This window comes from Primulina tabacum, chromosome 13 (genome assembly GCF_025594145.1).
Source record: "Primulina tabacum isolate GXHZ01 chromosome 13, ASM2559414v2, whole genome shotgun sequence".
Taxonomy (NCBI): domain Eukaryota; kingdom Viridiplantae; phylum Streptophyta; class Magnoliopsida; order Lamiales; family Gesneriaceae; genus Primulina; species Primulina tabacum.
In genome coordinates, this window is record NC_134562.1 from 35783651 (window position 1) to 35805547 (window position 21897).

At 30.9% G+C, this 21897-nt stretch overlaps 2 protein-coding genes and 1 pseudogene across 3 annotated transcripts; 2 read left to right on the forward strand and 1 right to left on the reverse strand.

Moving 5' to 3' along the window:
* The first annotated feature begins 10277 nt into the window (after nucleotides 1-10277).
* Nucleotides 10278-15759, forward strand: LOC142522855 (agamous-like MADS-box protein MADS1). 2 transcript variants are annotated; one of them, XM_075626428.1, is made up of 9 exons: nucleotides 10278-10422; nucleotides 10593-10833; nucleotides 13299-13380; nucleotides 13826-13887; nucleotides 14019-14118; nucleotides 14417-14458; nucleotides 14996-15037; nucleotides 15150-15337; nucleotides 15455-15759. In XM_075626428.1, the coding sequence occupies exons 2-9, from the start codon at nucleotides 10604-10606 to the stop codon at nucleotides 15456-15458; spliced, it is 750 nt and encodes a 249-aa protein (XP_075482543.1). In that variant the 5' UTR covers nucleotides 10278-10422; nucleotides 10593-10603; the 3' UTR covers nucleotides 15459-15759. The 2 variants fall into 2 exon arrangements, with proteins under 2 accessions (XP_075482543.1, XP_075482544.1); XM_075626429.1 differs by having other exon boundaries at nucleotides 15156-15337.
* Nucleotides 15760-16008: 249 nt separating this feature from the next.
* Nucleotides 16009-18136, reverse strand: LOC142522854 (trifunctional UDP-glucose 4,6-dehydratase/UDP-4-keto-6-deoxy-D-glucose 3,5-epimerase/UDP-4-keto-L-rhamnose-reductase RHM3-like). Its single transcript, XM_075626427.1, has 2 exons — nucleotides 17909-18136; nucleotides 16009-17419 (listed from the first exon to the last, which is right to left on the reverse strand). Exon 2 carries the CDS (start codon nucleotides 17386-17388, stop codon nucleotides 16282-16284), a length of 1107 nt encoding a protein of 368 aa, XP_075482542.1. The 5' UTR covers nucleotides 17389-17419; nucleotides 17909-18136; the 3' UTR covers nucleotides 16009-16281.
* A 1046-nt stretch (nucleotides 18137-19182) lies between these two features.
* LOC142522082 (xyloglucan endotransglucosylase protein 1-like) lies at nucleotides 19183-19911 on the forward strand (annotated as a pseudogene).
* Nucleotides 19912-21897: the final 1986 nt, after the last annotated feature.

Consider the following 21897-nt stretch of genomic DNA (forward strand, 5'->3'; position numbering starts at 1 on the left):
TATTCCATTATTATTATTATTATTATTATTATTATTATATTTTTAATTTCATATGATATATTTTAGTTATTAAATTTTGGATTTGGTATTCTGGTCGGTTTTTGTTTTTTATTTATTTATTTTTTATTTCAAAATTTTAGTTTAGTTGTTCACTATTTTTATAATTATAATATATTATTTAAATAAAATCAAATTAAATTATAATATATAATAATTTAAAATTACAATATGATCTGTAATATAATTTTTTAAAATATAAATCAAATTAATTATAAAAAAAACAGTACAAACAAAACGTTTGCTTCTACCACTACATGTAAATCCTTGTCCCATATATGTAATACTCATCAAGAAACACTTTAGAAAATTGTATACAGACTCGAGTAGAAAAGATTGTTGGGTGAAGATCATGTATATTTGTTTAGTAGTTCTTTTTGAAATGGTACCACATACTTTTATTTGTGAGAGGAGTTAATCTTACTCAAATTTACAATAATAAATAATATGTTTTTCATAAAAATTAATACTTTTTCATTGGTGACCTGAATAGAAGATCTGTATTATAAAATTAACTCGGGAAATCGTCTAACAAATTTTTTTGTGATATTTGTCTATACACGTGGTCAATTTTTAATTTATGAATGCTAAGAGTCATCTTTGTGTATTTGTATAATTATTTTTCTATTATTTTTTAAAATTAAATTAAATTTTGATAAACAAGAATAAGGGCATCTATTGGATCTACCTATTCTTAAGGTTAGTTTTTATACATAATAGATTATAAAGAAATTCGAGCAGAGTTATTTTTGTTATTTTATAGGGTAGTTTTGGTTTTCTATTTGTTGTGGTTCACAGTGTTGTAAACTTTAATCACTAAAACACTTATATAAAACAATATCACGAATTAATTTTATACGACAAATTTCCAACAGATCCGATTAATGAATAATTCGGGATTCGGGACACTTCCGTAAACTAAACAAACTAAGGATAACTACTTATATTTTTGAAGAATTTGTGGATGAAGCGAACATCTTGGGATGCACAAAAACTAAGGATAACTACTGTCATAATAGTGCACAGTTGGCGTGGATTGGGATTTGGACAGGACACTTCCAATAAACTAAACAAACTTTGTTACGACACGCAAGTAAGTCAATATGTATAAAATATTACAGTATCTATGATTAGTCAGTCGGTGAACAAAACACACACACACACACACGTGTTTTAACATAATAATCGCCAAATCAAAATAAATCCATTGCCGAGATCGTCGGACCCGGACACATTCGAGTTACACCAGTTTTCAGTACTACTACCACTACATTTGAAAATCGAAGTTTCTATTTTCTTTGTATAAAAAACCCTTTTTTTATATTTTTGTCGTCGTTACGTTGTCACTATTATTTAGTTTTAAAATATTTTGGTCCAACCCAGTCCATTGGACCGAACTTCTACTTTTCCCCGAAGCCCATTAAATCCCTACCTTCATCCCATGTTAAGTAATCCGAGACCACCTCCCAAACTTGGGTCGAACTGATGATTTACATAGGATAGTTTCATTGGTGATGTTAAATTTAATTTAAAACAGCAAAAACTTGATTGTTTGTTTCCGTATCTATAGACATTGATGTACTAAAGGCCATAAATCACATAATTTGGATGGCCCATGTACGTACCCAACTTTTTCGTGAACTCTAATCACATGTTACATTCATGATGTATATCCCTCAATATTCTTCACCTTCAACAGTGACAACACGATAGGATCAGTCTTTTTCTTGTACATTAATTCCACTTTGATGATTGTGAACCAAACTACGACTAAAAACCCTTGATTTCATGTTTCTTTTGAGTTTCTTCTTTGTATTCTTGTTACTTTTTCTTTACAACTTCCTGATCTTTTGATCGAGCATGTGTATGTCTTATAGAAAATGGGTTTATGTGTAAAGAATCATCACTGTTTTTTTTTTTTTTTTGCATTTCGTGTTGGTCGATTATTAATATTTGATTCGTAGGTTTCTTCCTAAAAGTGTAGCCAAAAAATGAATAATATCAATGTTTTTCTTTATTAAAAAAAAAAAAAAGAAAGAAAGAAAGAAGCTCGGGTTATATTTATATTGTACCCTGCCAAGAAAAGAGAGATATATTGATACTCACGGAAAATTTAGGATACGATTCCAGCAAGTGTCACTAGTACAGACGCAGGTTTTAAAATTATCTCGAGCCTGAAATCACGAATAAGACCGTTAGAAGGGGGCCAGGAGGGTGTCCTGGCGTAGCCCCTCCGACGCTCAAGTCAGATACTGAGGATATATGGGAGGAGCAGCTAAGGATGCTGCTGAGAGTAATATAGTGAATCCATGAATTAAACACTTCAATCTGATATTTATAGGAGAATACATGAGTCCTTGATGGGTCTGTCCTCGATTTGGGCTCGGGATGGACCAGGAATAATGGGCTTGGTCCGTCCATGAGGTATCATATATAGAGAGAGAGTCGAGGATCAAAAGTCGAGTATATGAATCAATTTTCTTCTCATTGTCCAACTTTCTAAGTTTTTTGTTTCGTTTCAAGTTCCATCGATCCTTTTGTTGCAAATATAAGCATTATATACTATTTCGGAATTTTCAACTTACAAACAAATATCTTTCCAGGTAATTTTGTTAATCTAACGACGTATCTGAAATAGTTAATATTTTATAAGTTTTCGTTAAAAATCACCTTAACTTTTCGAAATATTTATATTTGAAAAATCACCACCATGAATTTATGATGTCTTCCTCTAAAATTTCTAATACATCCACATTGTACCATTTTATATTCATGCTCCTGGTGATGTATCTTCCTTTGTCCAAATTCAGACAACTTACTATTGTAGCTGCACATAAAATCAAAACCGGTACGAAAAAATTGTGTCCGTAAATTTCATCTGCGAGTTAAAATTTAAGAAGCAATCGAAAAATAGAACGAAGAAAAATGGTGAATTTGTACAAAAATTGAGGCGGGACCATGAATGAATGCAACCAGAAGATGTAATGATGATTGTGAAAGGTGGCAATGAAATTGAATGCAAACACCATTCAATGCGTCATGCCCCCTTCCTTTCTCTGTCACACTTCCACCATCTTCCCGGGGAGGGTGATTAATTAATTATTTATCTAAAAGAATTTAAAATATCAAATAAATTTATTTTTTAATTAATATATAAAATCTTAATAAATAATAATAATAATAATAATAATATTGTGTATTAATTGATGATGCTTTTCATGACATGTAACAAGGATATGAAACGATGATGGTCGTTTTCAATAATGAAGTGATATCTTTAAATGTCTTGGAATAGAAATTACAGCATTTACAAAGGTTGCCCTTTTTCAGGGGTTGAAAATTCAGACGTCCTAGACTCCTAAACCCAAAACGTGGGATTGGAACACATTTCAAAATTACATTTACTAATATTAAAAAAAAAATTAGTCTTTAATTTGTATTAATAGACAATTTGTGAAAATATTTATTAATCCAGCAGTAAGAAAAAACATTAGAGTAATTAATTTTAGTACGTTGGTGAAACATTTATTAAAATCCTTGGTTTTCGTTTTTTCAAACCAAAAACATGTTACAAATTCATTTAAATATTTTTCAATTTCTTATTCAAGAATCTCTGCACTTCTAATTTATCGTTAATTTCTACAAATGCAATGCATGTGCTTTGACCACTTGTATATTATATAATGAAAAAACTATATATCAGCAACTGTATCATCGACCAAACTGAGTCATTGATAAAAATCACACAACGAGAGAAATTTTTTTTAAATTTAGATCCAAAAGAGTGAATTTGGTGAAATGTAATCAGAAATATAGGAATCAAGTGTTATGTTCACAATTGTATTAGTTTTATGAAATAATAAAATTTTAAATTGATTTTAAAAATAACAAAAATACAAACACGAAAATTTCACAAGAAGGCCATCAAATTCACCACAAAGAAACGTGCAAATTTCATGAACGCAACTTATAAGTTCCAACTGTGACGCAAGACCTTTTCGAAAGTCATTGCATCGTTCCAAATAAGTCGATCGCCATTTAACTCAGGCAACTATACATATATCATATAAGTAGATTTACAGCAAGACGATCGTACGGATCTATATATGTGATACAGACCGACTTGATCAATGTTTAGAGCCAAAAGTAATTTTTTGACGTAAAAAATAATATTTTTTCATCGGTCGAGTCAGATAAGATCTTCGTATCATAAAATTGATCTGTTAGACAGTCTCATAAGAGTTTTTATGATATTTTATATATTCATATAAAAATTCAAATGAATCACAAATATGTTATTCAATCCAGAAAAATTATATATTTTTCAGATAATTTTTTGTAAATAAAATTCTAAATATTTCCACGCATGTGGTTGAATTGGGAAGTGCAATTTTATTAATGTAAATTGATATGTTTAGAGTTTTAGTCGTGTAAGTTGTCAAAGTTTGATTTTTTTCTAGTAATTTGTTTTTTTGTTGTAAACTATTAAATCCATCGAATATGTTTTTATTTTGCACCGATACTCTCGGACGTGACATTTATTATGTGGAGAAACTACAGTCTAACACATATTAAAATTCATTTAAGCAAAAATAAAGGAAAAATTAAGCAACACAATATCTAATACTTCAAAACAGGAGGAAAAAATGAGTTGTTTCTCCTTATTTTTCTTTAGATAGATTTTATTGTGTGTAATAGAGTAGGGATGGCCATTTCCTCCGAACCCGTTGGAGGATTCGATACCCGACCCGAATAGAAGAGGGTATGGAGGGATTTTTAGACTCGATTAAATAATTGGGTAATCGGGTATGGGGATTTTCGAGTTTGGGTATGGAGGCGGGTTTGATATAATCCGACCCACACCCGACCCGAATATATATATATATATATATATATATATATATATATATATATTTATTAAAGATTCATCTTCTCACATCCAAGTAATTTTGTTAAACTAATATAAACTATTTTTAATATTTTGTTATATTTTCTATAAAGTTTATTTTGCAAATTTTTATCATTAATAATTTTTCTTATTGTTCATTTAAATAATTTTTTAAATATTCATAACTTCAATGAAACAATTTAAATTTGAAAAAATTCAATTGTATATGATAATAGGGTATTTTGGTAGGGTATGGGTATCCGATAATCCGATGGGTATGGGGATGGGGATGAAATTCAATACCCGATGGGTATGGAAATGGGTATGGGGATGAATTTAATAAATGGGTATGGGGATGGATGTATGAAATCCGATCCATACCCTACCCATTGCCATCCCTAATGGGGATGGATGTATGAAATCCGATCCATACCCTACCCATTGTCATCCCTATAATAGAGGTTTTATTAATGTCACGTGAGCCACCTAGGAGAGTATTAGTTTCAAATAAACAATATTTTGTGGATTTAGTGATTTCGAGGAAAAAACCAAAACAAAACAAAAATCTATGTTACTGGATAAAAACAAAACTTTGACAAATTATAAGATTTACAACTAAAAACATATGGACTTATAAAACTTAAATTATAATTTTTTCTTATCGAGACAATGGTCCTTTGTCATCCGCTCTAGTTCAGCAAAAGTTAAGGGCACTATTACACCGAAAAATGGGGGAGATTTTTGTTTTTGATTAAAGTAGTATTTTGGTAGAAGTGAAAGACAGATTACTTCAATGTTTCAGAAACAATACTCTATGAAGAGAACACTTCCGTCAAAAGATAAATTCATCACGTTTGAATAACCTCGTTTAGAATAAATATCTATCTTCGATGTCTTTTTCCAAACCTCGTGTTACATTTCAGATTTCTTCCGCGTAAACAAATCGAGTCAGTTCGCGAGTTTTTTGAGTCAGATCAAAAAAATATTTGATTTGTATTCGAATTATCAAATTTGAACCAAATTTGAGCAAAAAAAAATTAAAATTTTGATGCTCGAAATAAACTCGAGCTCGAATATGTCTAATTTGAACCTTAAAATTTATTCATATTAAGCTTGATTCGGTTCATTTACGTTTCTAATATCAGTTAGTACTAAGTTCGTTAATTGCAATTTTCATTAACACCTTTCAAGGATTGATTAAAAGCAAATCACATACGATATATATTATTTATATTTCGATCGTTGGATTTGCAATAATTAATTCAAGTTTTATCTTTTAACAGTCAATGGATCCGCACTCACCGGAAGAATCCATACCATAACCAATTACGGTAATATTTGATTTATATGAAATATAAAAAATATTTCATCGTAGTGTAGTCATATATACACCAAAATTTATTTCTCTGGCGATTAAAAATTAACTGACATAATATAATACTATTTGTTGCTCTTTATTTTATTTTATTTATTTTAAAAAATTTTAACATTACCATATAATTATTCTGTATTATCTCATACAAAAATAAAATAAGCATACCATGGTTTATCTTTTAATCAAGTTGTTAAGAATACATTTTGGGAAGAAAATTACACCTTTGGTTTTGTAATTTGCGCGTTTTTCATTGTTGGTCTTATTATGAGTTATTTCACGGTTTTAGTTAATTAATTTACATTTTTAATCGTTTTTTGCTCGAGTGTTGACGTAGAATTGGACACATTTTTTTGCGGCATTTCATCGTTTTTAGATGACACATCATCTTTTTTTGTCTTGTAACGTCGCCCCTCTGAAAAATATAAATATGCCAAATTACTGAACGGCATTCATATTTTTTCATATTTAATTTTAAATAAAGTTATCGAGTGTTTTTTTCAAAAGTTTTGTGGTCGTGTAGCTTGTAAAAAGGGACTGAATGGAAGGGGGAATTAACGAATTAAATTTGAAAAGAAATCAAGAAAATCTGGCAATTGTTTTTTTAATATTCTTTTAAATTTTATGTTTAATATTTTAAAATCTATTTATTTGTCTCACTAAACTTGAAATCTCATTATATCATAAGATTATCGTGATATAATTTAAATGGGAAAAATAGTCAAATTAATTTCTCATCTAAGTTCCCATATTTTGATTTTTTATGCTTTAAATTATCAAATTAGGTTTTGGTCATAAAACTTAGGTTTTTGTCTGTGCGCTGATGTGGTACTAAAAAATAATAAAATGACTACAAAAAATCTGATATCACACCGAAAAAGACTGAAGTGTTCGGAACTATCAGTGCTCCGACAACATATGACAAAAGACCAAAGACCCAATTTTTACAACTTTTAGAGAGAATCAAAACCCAAAATTGGTCAATTTTGATATCATTTTGGCAATTTTCCTTTGTTTAAATCGTTGTCATTGAAAATTTGTACAGATTTTAAGAGAAAAAAATATTCCAAATTATAAATAAACTTGTTTTTTTGTTTTTTTTTTCTTTCTAAAAATGAAAAAGACCGAATGCTTCTATCCACCTGGTTCGAGATATAGAAGTAATGAACTCAACCATATTATCGTCCATGCTCATTAATTGAATAGCACACAAAATTGACGATATAATTTACTAAATATCAATGCATGGAAAGTATGTATGGGACATTAAATTAATGCAAGTACATTATTATTAATGCCATAACTCCAACTAATATACATATAGAGGATAATAAAAATATAAAATTTCATAAAATACAAAGTTTCAAGAGTAAGTCTCTTGTAAGACGTCTCACGAATTTTTATCTGTGAGACGGGTCAACCCTACCGATATTCACAATAAAATGTAATACTCTAAGTATAAAAAGTAATATTTTTCAAAGATGACACAAATAAGATATTCGACCCACGAAATTGATCCGTGAGACCGTCTCACAAGAGTTTTGTGAAGTTTTAAAAGGAAAAATGAAATATTTAAGGATATGTTTGGATAATTACTTTTAAAACATTTTTATAGTTAAAAATAATTGAAGATGTGTTTGGACATTTATGCTACAAAAAATAATAATAAATTTTTTTCTCATTTTTTCTTGTTTGTGATTTAATGTTACCTGTTTTATCCGCTTTTTTATTTTCAAAACATAAAAATACCTCTAAATTGTTCTTTAACAATTATATTTGGAGAACATTTTTTTAAAAAAAAAAATTCATGAACTTTTTACAAAAATTTTGTCTAAACGCATGTTTTAACTTTTTTAACTTATAAAACTCTAAAAACGTTTTACAAATACGAGATCGTCTCACGAATCAATTTTATGAGACATGCCTCTTATCCGACCTAACTCGTGAAATATTATTATATTTATGTCAAAAATATTATTTTGTAATCCAAATACGAATCGGATCGATCTGTATCACATATAAAAATCTCAGAGGTCGTCTCATAAGAAACATACTATTACGTTTTTAAAATAGTTATCCAAAATTCTTTGAAATATGTTTTCTTGATGAGTCCATTTGTGTAAGACAAAAACTTGTGTGAGATGGTCTCATGGGTCGTATTTTGTGAGACAGATCTCTTATTTGGGTCGTCAATGAAAAGTATTACTTTTTATGTTAAGAGTATTATTTTTTATTGTGAATATCGATAGAGTTGACCCGTCTCACAGAGAAAGATTCGTGAGACCATCTCACAAAAGACCTGCTTTTTGTGTAATGGTTTGAGTGTAACCTAACCAAGGCCTCATTCAATACCATTAATACTTTAAGAGTCACTTTCCAAAAGAACATCTCATTATCTCTCCTCCTTTTTCCCATACTTAGAGAAAATGGATGTTTAATGTGCTTTTAAAATAAGTGGACAACAATGCCCTATTCTCTCCTACCTTCAATGATTATCTAGTACTTTTTGCGCTTCATAGAATAAATTCCTTTTTTTAAAATATATATATATATATATATATATATAGTGGACAACAATGCCCTCTTCTCTCCTACCTTCAATGATTATCTATAGAGATGTGAACGAACCAAACCGTTTGTGAGCTATTCGAAGCTCGATTCGATAAAAGCTCGTTTAATGAGGCTCGTTAAGATAAATAAACCAAACTCAAGCTTTACAGTATTCTGCTCGTTAGCTCGTAAACATGTTTGTTGGTAAGTTCATGAATAATCTTTTAGATGAAAAAATAATTGTTTTGATATTTGATTTATTGATTTTGCATATTATTTATGAAATATATAGAAAAATCTATTAAATTTATTTATTATAATAAATTTACAAATTTTAATAAGAATAATATATTTTTCTTTAAATATGTAATTTATTTTTTAATTAATTTAATGAAAATTTAAATGTATAATTCATATTTATTAAGCTTGTTTAGGCTCGATAAAGGCTTGAATAAGCTCGTGAGCCATGCATATATTCGTTAAATAAAGCTCGAGCTCGGCTCGATTATAAACGAACCAAGCTCAAACATTCAAGAGTTCGGCTCGGCTCGGCTCGGCTCGATTACATCCCTAATTATCTAGTACTTTTTGCGCTTCATAGAGTAAATTCCTTTTTTTAAATATATATATATATATATACAAACTTAACGAAAAATTAATTGATTTACAAATAAATAAATAAATATATACGTATATAGTCTTTTTGAAACCTATGTATCGTTCACATATTTAACTATGAAGATCATATTTTATTTATTTGAATAATCATATATAGTTGTAAGCTAAGTTTCAATTTTATCTAAGTTAAAGATATTCGAGTGAAATATTGATGTCTAAATCTAATTTCACGAGGAAATAATTAGTGACAAAAACATGTTTACCTTAAATTTATGTTATAGACGCATAGTACGTGCGTAGCCAATTATTATTGTACATAATACCTCTTGTTTCTCCTTTTAGATTTGCTAAAGAGTTTTACATTATTTTTATTTGACTAAAGAGTTTTACATTTGATACAACCAATTTGTCAAATTAATTTTTAGAACAGATCAATGAACAATTTAATCAACTTATTTAGTTACATTTTCTTGTTGAATTTAAGTACATTTCAACATAATTTCAAAATTTTACCAATAAAAATCATTAAAAAAATGTTAAACCAGCCCGTGAAAACCATCAATCCTCACGTTGAAATCTTATTTGAGGCACGGGACGAAACGGTTCATCATCCCCATAATTTCAATTGGAAAAGTCACCGTATATTCTAAACAGGTTAAAAATCTAGAAACCAATTGATTTGAGTGAGTATTATGTACATATACTGAATACACACAACACAAAATAAATTGAAAGACTGTAGTTGGAGTCTATATTTTAGCTATAAATACCTGCCCGCTGGAACAACTCAATTCCATTTTCTGCAACACTTCTGTTCACAACTGTTGTACGGCATAGTGTAAAATTGACAAGAAATTAAAATCAACAACTCTTATAATATTTCATGCTCTCCCTTTTAGCTTCCCTTCTTCTCCCCCTTCCATAGTTTCCTTACCAGGTTAGTGACTAAAACTAATTCAAACCATTGACTACAAAAATCTTGTTTAGCTTATTTTGGATGCTTCTAAATTTTTTTTTTCCTGTTTTATAGAACCATTCCTTAAACCAGGCTATAATCTTGATAAACTTTTCAAGAACAAGCATTCAATTTTGTTTTGCTTATTTCAGCTTTCGTGAGGATGGCGTTTCCTAATCAAGAATCTGAGTCATCGAATTCATTGAGGAAAAATGGGAGAGGAAAGATTGAGATCAAGAGGATTGAAAACACCACGAATCGACAGGTCACCTTCTGCAAAAGGAGAAATGGGTTGCTTAAGAAGGCCTATGAGTTGTCTGTTTTGTGTGATGCTGAAGTTGCCCTTGTTGTCTTCTCAAGCCGTGGAAGGCTGTATGAATATGCTAATAACAGGTTAAATATTCTTTCTTTCTTACCCTTTTTATGCCATTTAATTTAAGCTTTTTGTTTTGAAGATTACGATCTTATGTCTTGATCTTTTTTTTTTAAAACATTTTAAAGTTGCATTCACATGAATCTAGGTCACCGTCTGGTTTTCTTGGCATTTGAGAGAAGATCGTAGTTTTCTATATTTGTGTGTTTTTTGGGCATCAAGAAAATTTTAGGAAAGGTTTCGAACTGTTATTTCTTACTCTCTTTTTTTCTCTGTTTTGATGGTTCTTTGGAAAGCTAGATTTGATGATCACATGAATATTGCTCGAATCTAACCTTCTGTCATGTAAATTCATGGAACTTTTTTGACATAAAAATTAAAACATAAATTTTATGCGGTTAAAGATCGAGTCTTCCATCACCATTTTCAGATTCACTTGTTTTTCTTGCTTCTTTTTTGCTGTCTTTCCTTTCTGAGTTCCACTGCGTTCTCCTTTCTTTTATGTGCCATCTCTCAGTTCCCTGTTGGATACGCCTCCAAGATCTGTCGTGATTAACAAAAAATAGAAGTGTGATGTATTTAACAGTTCTAGAGTACTTATACGGTCAAGAAATTATACACGAAAATTTCTTAAAAATCTGTTTCCTAGTGAATGTTTGTATGTAATCTTTGTATGTTTTGTTTCTTTCTATCTTCTCCACATATCATCTGTCAGCTCAAGAAACTCATCTGCAGAGCTGTCAAGTTCCTATTTGCCCATTCCCTTTTTCTTCTTGACCCTTACTTAATCTCGCGTCATTTCAACAAATCAAAGTCTCATTTTTAAACCTAAAAATTAGCACTATAGGGTTTCGAATTTCGAAAGTGCAGGAGCTAAAAACTTGTTAACACACCATTTTAGGTTGGTCAAACATATAATATCTCGTTTTCGCAAGATGGGCATCTCCCATTTTCACCGTTTTACCCCTAGTGAAGTAGGATTAGGGCATGGGGACTGTGGTTAGGGTTTGAAACAATTTGTGCCTAAAGTGATGTGTATTAACCATAGAATCTTTGGTCATGTCAGACATGATATTTCAGTTCTTCACTTGAAGACAAGGAGAGACGGGTTGTCATCATATTCCCCCTTTTCTTCGGTTTTCTCCTTCATTCCCCCAAAGCCTTTTCTTTTTTATCTCTAAAGGTGAAAATATTACCCTTTTTGTATTCCGGTGGATTTGTTCTACTAAGATTTCTTTTCTTTCTACCCTCTCAAACTCTACCTTTTGAAGCTCAAAAAGAACTTCTTTGGCTCAGAAAAATGGGAAGAAGAGGGGAAAGCATGAAAAATGAGACGGCTAAAGTGGCCGATCAGTTTCTTCAAAAAAGACATTAATGTTAAGGGTTTCTTGAAATAGAAAAGGGGTTGTAGTATAGAAAGGAAATAAAGCAAATTAAACTACCACACCCCATTGTTGCCAAAACTTTCAAGAAAGGGGATATGGAAAAAAAGGCTTAAATTAATGTATGCCGCTCAATTTTAATTAGAAGGGAAATATTTAAGTACTTAATAAATTTTGCAAAAAATGGCTGCTCTGATGAACAGACAGCATCACTGATGCACTCAACACTCTATAGAAGAAGAGATTACAGACAAACAAGACTTACTAAATGTACATAGAATTTCAGTAAACAGGTGAAGAAATGCAAATTTTTTATGCGTTTAAAACCATATAAAAATGCTGTAATAAAGTGGAGAAACTGAAGGGATGAGAGCATTATCGGGATTTTGAATCAATCGAGGTGGGTAATATCCAATCGGGGTCCTGATGTGAGGTATTAACCTGGGGGTAAAAGGGCGGGGGTACACGTGGCAAGATCACGAAACAAAGATGCTAGAGCCAATCATATTGTGGGATCTTGCGCCAGCGTGGCAGAGGGCAGCCAATCAGTTTGTCGAGGAAATTAAGGTTTTTCCCCCCAACTTGTCCTGACTGAAAGTGCATGTATGTGTTTTCACTGTGATGTTTCTGTGAGACTGAGATGTTGATTATACATTTATGTCTTGTTTTTAAAGAAGAGGAGACTTTTTTAGGTTGGCAAGGAATCCTATACTACCTCACCTTTTCTTGATTAATAAAAGAAAATTACAGACTGATCAAGGTTTATTTTTTCAAAGTGTACTGAATTGGCCTAATTCTTGTCAAATTTTACATGGCTAACTTTGTTAATTCGCATATATCATGATTCATATGAGATTTATAAATGGTTCAAAATGGTCTGTGTTATAAATTAAGAATACCTTTAACCTCAAGAATATATACTAACTTGGAATCTACACTGATTAAGAATATCAAAATCATAATGGTTTTTATAATTAATTTCACAACAGTTTTGTACCACATAAATTTTTTTATATTTAACTACTATTTTTTAGAGAAGAACTTTGAAATTTTTTATTGAAATAGAAACATCAAATGTTTTTCTTAACAATTTGTGGATGCAGTGTTAGGGCTACTATTGACAGGTACAAGAAAGCGAGCTCTGATCCCTCCAATACTGTGTCAACATCTGAAGCTAACACTCAGGTAACTCTCTTTTTTAAAGAAATTATATATTCAATTTGTCAATTTTTTATTTAATATTTGTTGAGAAACAAATAAATAGATATCTATGTTATTAATGAAAACATTTATCAAACAAAAATTAAAAATAAATACCCGTTTGGAATTTATATAAAATGATGCTTATCAAATATTCAGGCTAAAGAAGTGAAAAAATAAATTAATAAATATATTATGTACGAACTTTTTATTTTATACAATAGTAAGTAATGTATTGATGGTGATCATTCAAAAGCTCTCGTTTTGAAAATCTAATTGAAATGTTTACTAACCAAACTAAACAAATTAAATAATTCAAGGGAAAAAAACAAAAACATAAATTATATATATATATATATATATTGGATAAAATTGTTAAATATTAATTTGATCCCCTTCCACAAGTGATGATCGGTTGTTGAATTGCCAGTTTTACCAGCAAGAAGCCGCCAAGCTGCGCAGACAAATAAGAGAGATACAGACTTCAAACAGGTGTAATATATATACATAGATTGTTTCAGACATCTGATTATATATGCGCGCACACACACACACACATATACTTATGAATAAGATTTTTTCAGACATCTGATCAAGAGAGTCTGTGTGTGTGTGTATTCTAGGCAAATTCTTGGGGATGGTGTTAGCTCCATGTCTTTGAAAGAACTGAAGAATACTGAAAGCAAAGTGGAGAAAGCTATCAGCAGAATCCGTTCCAAGAAGGTAAAAACTTATTATTTTTAATTCATGGATTCATCTCTCCCATAAAATACCTTATTATATTGTTATAATATTATATTATATCACAATATAATATCTTTTATAATTTTAATGACACACTATTATTATTTGAAAAATCAATTAACAGCATCAAAATTTATTTGAGAAAAAAGCATTTGGGAATGTGGCGACAAAGTTAATATAAAATTTGAATTTTTTTGCCATGCTCACAAAAGAATTTTATTATTTGTTTTTTTTCAAAATAAATTTGTTTTTAAGTCAAATGGTTGAAATTTTGCAGAATGAATTGCTATTTGCTGAGATAGAGCTTATGCAGAAGAGGGTATGTGTCTCTATCTCTGTTCATTGACTTATACTTAATTCAAGTATTTTTGTGATTAATGTTGTAGAACTTTAGCTAGACTTTATATTACAAATTAGTGAATAAAAAAAATTATTTTGATACATTTTATTTAAATCATTTTCTTAAAAAACAAGCACATACATAAATTCATGGAGCAAAAAAAAAAAATCTACCTCGTGCTAAATGTTCAAGTTTTGTAGTGGAATACTATTTTTTGATTGCTATGTTTGCATATTATTGATTTTCGAAATATTTTTTGCATTCAGTTAATCTCAAAATTCTACGTTTGGATTTCAAAATTTTGTTAGTTTTTTTTAATGATGTTTACACACTTTCTTAAATAAAAATAAATATGTTAAATATATTTTCTTTTCAAAATTTTCCTTTATATGCTTTTTTTACGGGTTTAAAATTGTAATTTTTCTCATTTTTAATTAAAGTTGAGATTGAGATTAGCTTTGAGATCATAATGCTGAAAATTTATGGCAAATCATGAATTTGATCATATTGTAACAGGAGCTGGAGCTGCACAATGCTAACATGTATCTGCGAGCAAAGGTCATAAAGCTAAGCCTTTTTGCCTCCGTTACGCACCAACATAGTTTCTTAAACTTGAAATTAGGAATGATAAGAAAATGTAAATTTGTATATACTTGAAAATAATTTGAAGGTCCAGATAGCTGAGAATGAGAGAGCACAGCAGCAAATGAACTTGATCAATCCTGCAGCAGCTGGAGGCTCAGAGTATCAGCCTATGTCATCTCAGACATACGATGTTCACAACTTCCTCCCAGTCGTCAACCTTCTTGAACCCAATCACCCCTACTCTCGCCAGGACCAAACTCCTCTCCAACTAGTGTATGATACCCATTTCGTGTTATTAGTCGTGGACCAAAACCTTGAGTTTTTGCTTCTCTATGCTCTAGTTCATTTGTCGCTCCCAACACTTACGCAGCCTATAACTTTGTGTTGCAGTTGACAGTGGTTGGAAAGGACCTAGTAATGGGAAAAGTTTTATATCCCGCTTCTACCAAGTGCACTTGGATCATGGCATGCAAGAAAAAAGTTGAAGATGATCAGTTTCTTGTTTGCAGACATTTATGCAATGTAAAATAACAAAACTACTTCGAAGTTAGGGCAACTCTTGCTCCATGAAGATTGAATCCTTGAAATACACGTAATGTATTTGCTATCATCTTCTTAACATAACTATCTTGTTAAATGTTCAATTCCCTCCGTGTGTGTGTTTGGGAGATTAGTAAATCATTATTTTTGTGAGTTATTTCAGTGATACTTGAGATTATTTGCTTTCAGTAGCGCTAGCAGTTGTATTTCCTTATTGTAAATTCATGAGATAAAGATTGTGAGCGTAAAAACTTTGAACTTCCAGTTCGGTTAAACCATTGTTCAAGCAAAACTGACAGCAGTAAAAAATGAATTATCATCGGATCAGTGAGTACTAGAGGGATAATTAGTCTAGAATATGCTCTTCCTTGAAGCTGAACTGAGTTTACCTGCTTATAATAGCAAGATCGTTGCATTAAAATGTATGTTCTTATACTACAAATGAGACTTATGATCGCGAAATAAGTACATTGGTATATTTTCCACTACAAATATATAACAACAATTGTGCAAAATCATTAAACAAAACAATCAATTAGGAGGTACGTATACACCTAGGGGCTAGGTCAAGTAAAATCCTTTCCAGGGGACGAATCCACAAATTAAATAGATTTTCGTCACTCCAGCAACAATTGAGTTTATATCTACCGCAACGTTATGCTAAATCACAATATCATTCAAAGGCGACTTTTGGGTACATTTGTGGATTCTTTATCATTACATCGCCCTGCATTGGGATGATCTTTCTCAGTGACATGGCACGAAAGCATTCTAGGATGAGGGAGTAATGCTGCAGAAACGTCACCCCACCAGTCAAAATTTCTCACATACCACTCCATAGTTTTCCTCAGACCGTTTTCCCATTTAGTTCGCTCCGACCATCCCAATTTTTTCAGCTTTTGGGTGTCCAAGAAGTATCTTTGATCATTAAAAGGTCTATTCTCCACAAACTTTATTGTTTCGGAAGGATCTAATGAAAAGAGTCGACAAATATCTGTAGCTACATCAAGAACTCTCTTTTCCTCATCCGTCCCAACATTATAAACATGTCCCACTTCACCCCTGTGAAGAACGATCTCAAAAGCCTCGGCAACATCTTCACAATAAAGATAACTTCTAACATTGGATCCATCCCCGTGAATTGGAAGGGGCTTTCCGTTCATAGCTAAGAGAATAAATTTTGGGACCAACTTCTCAGGAAATTGGTGGGGACCATATACATTGTTTCCTCTCGTGATTATAACCGGTAAACCATATGACCGTCCATATGCCATAACAAGCATTTCAGCCCCGGCTTTAGATGCAGAATAAGGGTTTGTTGGGAGGAGCTGTGAAGCCTCATGGTTACCAACAGTTGCATTTTCATCCGTCTCCCCATAGACCTCATCAGTGCTCACATGGACGAATCTCTTAATTTTCCCGAAAACTTTGCAAGCTTCAAGAAGTACACAAGTACCATAAACATTGTTCTTGATAAACTCAAAACTATTGCCAAATGAATTGTCTACATGTGTTTGTGCGGCAAAGTGCATAATAGTGTCGATGTTCTCTGTGTCGAGTATATACTTCACAAGGTCAGCACTACAAACATCTCCCTCTACGAATTTAAAATTGGGAAAAGATCGGGAAGGTTCAAGGTTTTTAAAATTTGAGCAGTAAGCTAGCTTATCAAGAACAATTATTCGGTACTCCGGGTAATTCCGAATTAGCCTATTTGCAACATGTGACGCTATAAATCCAGCAGCTCCAGTGATCAGAACATTCTTTGGTTTATATTTCGCCATAAAGAAACTAAATCCAGAATGCCCCTTCAATCTTTTAAAAACGAAGGGGAAAAGTTCTTAGATACACACAGAAATTACAGTTATCAAAGGCAAAATATCAATCACACAACAAAATTCAGCTGTGGAAAAAATTAAAATAAGAACTGGTGAACCACAGTCAATCGATAAATAAAAAAGCTACATCATACACAAGGGACGTCGATTTATATATACTCCGATCAATTAATCATTCATTAAATTGAAATCCTTATACATTGATGACAGACCCGCATATAAAATCATAATTTATCAAAATCACAACAAACCCATCCCGAATGAACAAAATTTTAAATAGAAAGAAACACCATCTAATCAGAATCTGACGTTTGTGATTCAATGCATATATTCAGAATAAAACACAAATTAAAGACTCGAACTTTCTGCAATATTTCAAAATGGGTCATGGATCCACACCCAATTACAACATATAAAAAAACCCATTTGACGCATGGATGAAATCAAAAATCTCGTTCAAACTTACCAGAAAAAATAGGATAGTTGAATCATACGAATGAGAAAGAAAAGGTTTCAATCCCCAGCTGTGTTTCTCGCGTGGAATGTGGTAGTGTGGTACTTACGCGCATTAAACTTGTAAACAGAGGGAAAGCAAATACCGACCAATCGATTCTTCTTCGATTCGGAAAGAGCGCAGAATCGAAGCGCAAGACGGAGGAGGAGACGCGAAGAATATTGAAAAGGATATTTATAGGTCCACAAAGTCCGCATACCACTTTGAAACATTCTCGTATTCGAACACGTCGCAGTCCCGAATTTGGCGTTACAAATATAAATTAAAGTATTTTTTTTAAAAAAAATTTGAAACAAAAGTATTTTAAATTTTATAAATTTAACATTACCATTCCTATTATAAATTCTAATTGCATGCACTCAAATTTTTTGGTTGATCGTAAATCCAGTAATCCGATGTATGGATCCTATGATTTTTTATAATACACGGCATGATGCTACATAAAAATGATGTTGTAGTGTAGAGAATCCTAGTCGAATCCGATCACTATCTAAAATCATATTGGAATTTTGATGTTATCGACAACTTTATACGCTCTTTAATAATGGTGGAATAGGAATATTCAATATGGAATTATATTACGTCTGAGAATCATATACATGGTTGAGCTAAACGAAAATTAAAGTTTTAAAAAAAAATTAGAAAGACAACTATCGATGTAAAGATACAATCTTTGAAGTTAAAAAACGCTGTGAAAGAACAGTTTATAAAAATCATGAGACCAAACTGAATATAATAATATTTATTCAAATTGACTTAAACGTGGTTTTACTATTTGAAGTAAGAATTTGATATTATTCCATATCTGAAATTTGAATAATTCAAACAATAACTGTTTGAAATTTGAAATTTATCGTGGGATTGGTTATATTTGATGCAATCATAGCCAATTTACCAACATAGGCTAATTACAGACATATATATAGTAAGATTGTAATTCATATGTATGCTTGTATGTGTTCTAAGAAGCTTTATATTTACAAAACTAAATACGATGGAACTTATAAAACGAGTGCAAAATTTATTATTATTATTTTTATTATATATTAAATTATATCATATCTTGGGCCAAATAAGGAAGAAATCCTGGTCCATATTATTCTGGGTTAGGACTGCTCGGCGCAGACTGGTCTTCTCAGGTGGGCTAAATTAGCAATCGTATCTCTCAGACCATAATTCTTCCCCATATGTATTCAGATAATTTATTCTCAGAAGGAAAGAAAATAATGGCTTACTTATTGGTGTATAGTGGGGACGAGTACCAAATTCATGGAATAGAGCAGATCATTATTCATAAATTTCAGAGTCATTTATCAAGTAGCAATTCATTCACGAGGTAAAGGAGACAAGGAACAGCAGTTTCGTCTCTGGTTCGATCCAACCGCAGCATTCCACACTTGCTCAATCTTCTGGAATCCTCAACGTATCATGATGTACGAATACTCACGCTGCCTACAATATTTCTCGTTTGCGCATTGAACTAATCGTGTGAAATTTGAACGATCGACCAATCCCTGTACGTTATTGCATGGTTTCAGATTTTTAGTGGACAATAACTCGATCAGAGAGTATTCAACAACCACGAAGCAATCCGAACTCCATTCCCCATAAGCCAGCCCATGAGAGTGTACTGCACAACCTGTGGAATACTGACGACTGGGTGACGCAAGGTGGGCGGCGGGTGAACACGGATTGGACCAAAGCTCCATTCGTGGCCGTCACTTACAGAAATTTCAACATCGAACCTCTTTGAAACCGGCCCGGTGATTCACTTTGAATGGGAATCAGGGATGGCGGACTCAGGAACTGGATAGCAAGGGCAGAAACAGGTTGCGATGGGTTCAACAGAAGTATATGATCCACAATTACTGCACTGATTCTAAGAGGTTCCCTCAGGGAATCCCTGCTAAATGCAAGCGCTCCAGATTTTGAATGCCTCGTGATTTTCTTTCAAGTTCTGTATTGTTGATGCATTTCTTTCATCGTTCATTGTAGGAATAATAAAACGATGATAATGAAATACATGTGTTAAATTTTTACTCTTATCTTGGTACTTTTTTGTTTTCTTTTTCCAATTAATATCATATAATTAATTATATTATTATAAATAATATTCTAATAACAATAATAATTCAAAAATCCTTGCACATTCTAATTAGAGATTTTTCTACAATTCTTCTTATTCTAAAATTTTAAATTTTGCATTAAAAATAATATAATATACTATATTAATTGATTTAAAGGATGTTTGACTAAACTTATTTGAAAAACGTTATAAAATCATATGTCTAATAAGATGTTTTATAAGATTATAAGCTGTATAATATTATTTTAAAACTAAACTATTAAAATGTTTGGATAAAATAAGATAATTGAGCTTAAAATTGTTGATATATTTGATGTCATAATATCTTATTGTTAAGATAATTATCAAAATATCATGAGTCATAACATTATAGAATTATAATTATGTTAATTAATATTCATGTAATAATAGTAACTATAATAAATATTAATTATTATTAATATAATTGTAATTTTATAATTAATAAAAGAGGATTTTTATTTGTACTCTATTTTGTGTTACATACACTCCACTACATGTGTAAAATCTGTTAATAAAGTAAAGCTTAGGCAATAATAAATGAAGTACAAATAAATAATTCATTTAATAAAAATATTATTATTATTAATATGATTATATAATTAATAATATTAATTATTATTATAACACTAATAATAATAGTAGAATGATAACAATAATTAATACTAATTATAATATAATTATAATTAATAACAATTTTGGAATATAAAAAGAAACTTGAATATTAATCAATTTATGTTATTTTATATCATGATATGTTTGAGATATTACCTTATAAAATGATAATTTGGTCAATAAAAGACTTTCAAATAAAATCTTAAAAAAATAAGTTGAGTATAACTTATAAACTATTAAACCATTTTTTTGATCATTTATAAGTTATTAAAAAAATTTAACTAACCAAAATTTCAGAGTTTATAAGTTCAGCAAAACACCATATTAGTTTGGTAATAAAAATCTTAATTTTAACTATCTGATGTACATTTTTTGAAACAAAGACATCAGTTCAAATGAGAGAGATCAAAAAATACTCATTTAAAACTTATTTTACATCAGTTTATATATATACTACTATTGATCTTGAAGCTATTAACTAATCTTGGTGTACGTACAGTAATTTAAGTATAAAAATTGTAATTAATAAATAGCTTCAAGATCAATAGCATAGAAGGAAGTGTTATTGATATAAAATGACTATATAGACGAGAGGAAATACTTTCACCCCAAACAATAATCCCGGCTACCTTAACTGGCTGAAAATAGTCATCTTGCATACCTTGTACTGATATCACCAGACCAGCACTTGATGGATACTAAATTTTAAGCAGCTAAAAGATGCACAACGAATGAAATTGCGGAAAATCTATGATACCTCAAAAATAAAAATGCACCTTCGTATCAAATAATTGTCAATATGTTACAGTGGCTCATGTGCTTCGCGGACCAATGACTTCATTCCCTAAGACAATAGCGAACGCCATTCACAAATGAGCCTGCCTACTCATATGTAAACGTCAGAACGACTCCAATCCCTGAAGTGAGCATTCCAGCAATATCGGGACCTGGAAAAGGAGGTTCACGAAGAAGTATGCAACCTTATTCACAAAGATTCTGATTATATTGGCATGCACGAAATCAGGACTTTAGCAAGAAAGAGTAAACAAGGACATAGTGTAGATGTTGATCGAGTTGTTTTAACTAGCGCGATGCCCACTTCTGTGTGTCTTTCTATAACATGACATCTCCGCAGGTAAACACAATGTGCATAGCAACCGGAATTTCGAATTAGAAACCAAGATAATTTAAAAAGCATGCAAAATGCCTGTGACGCAAGTTA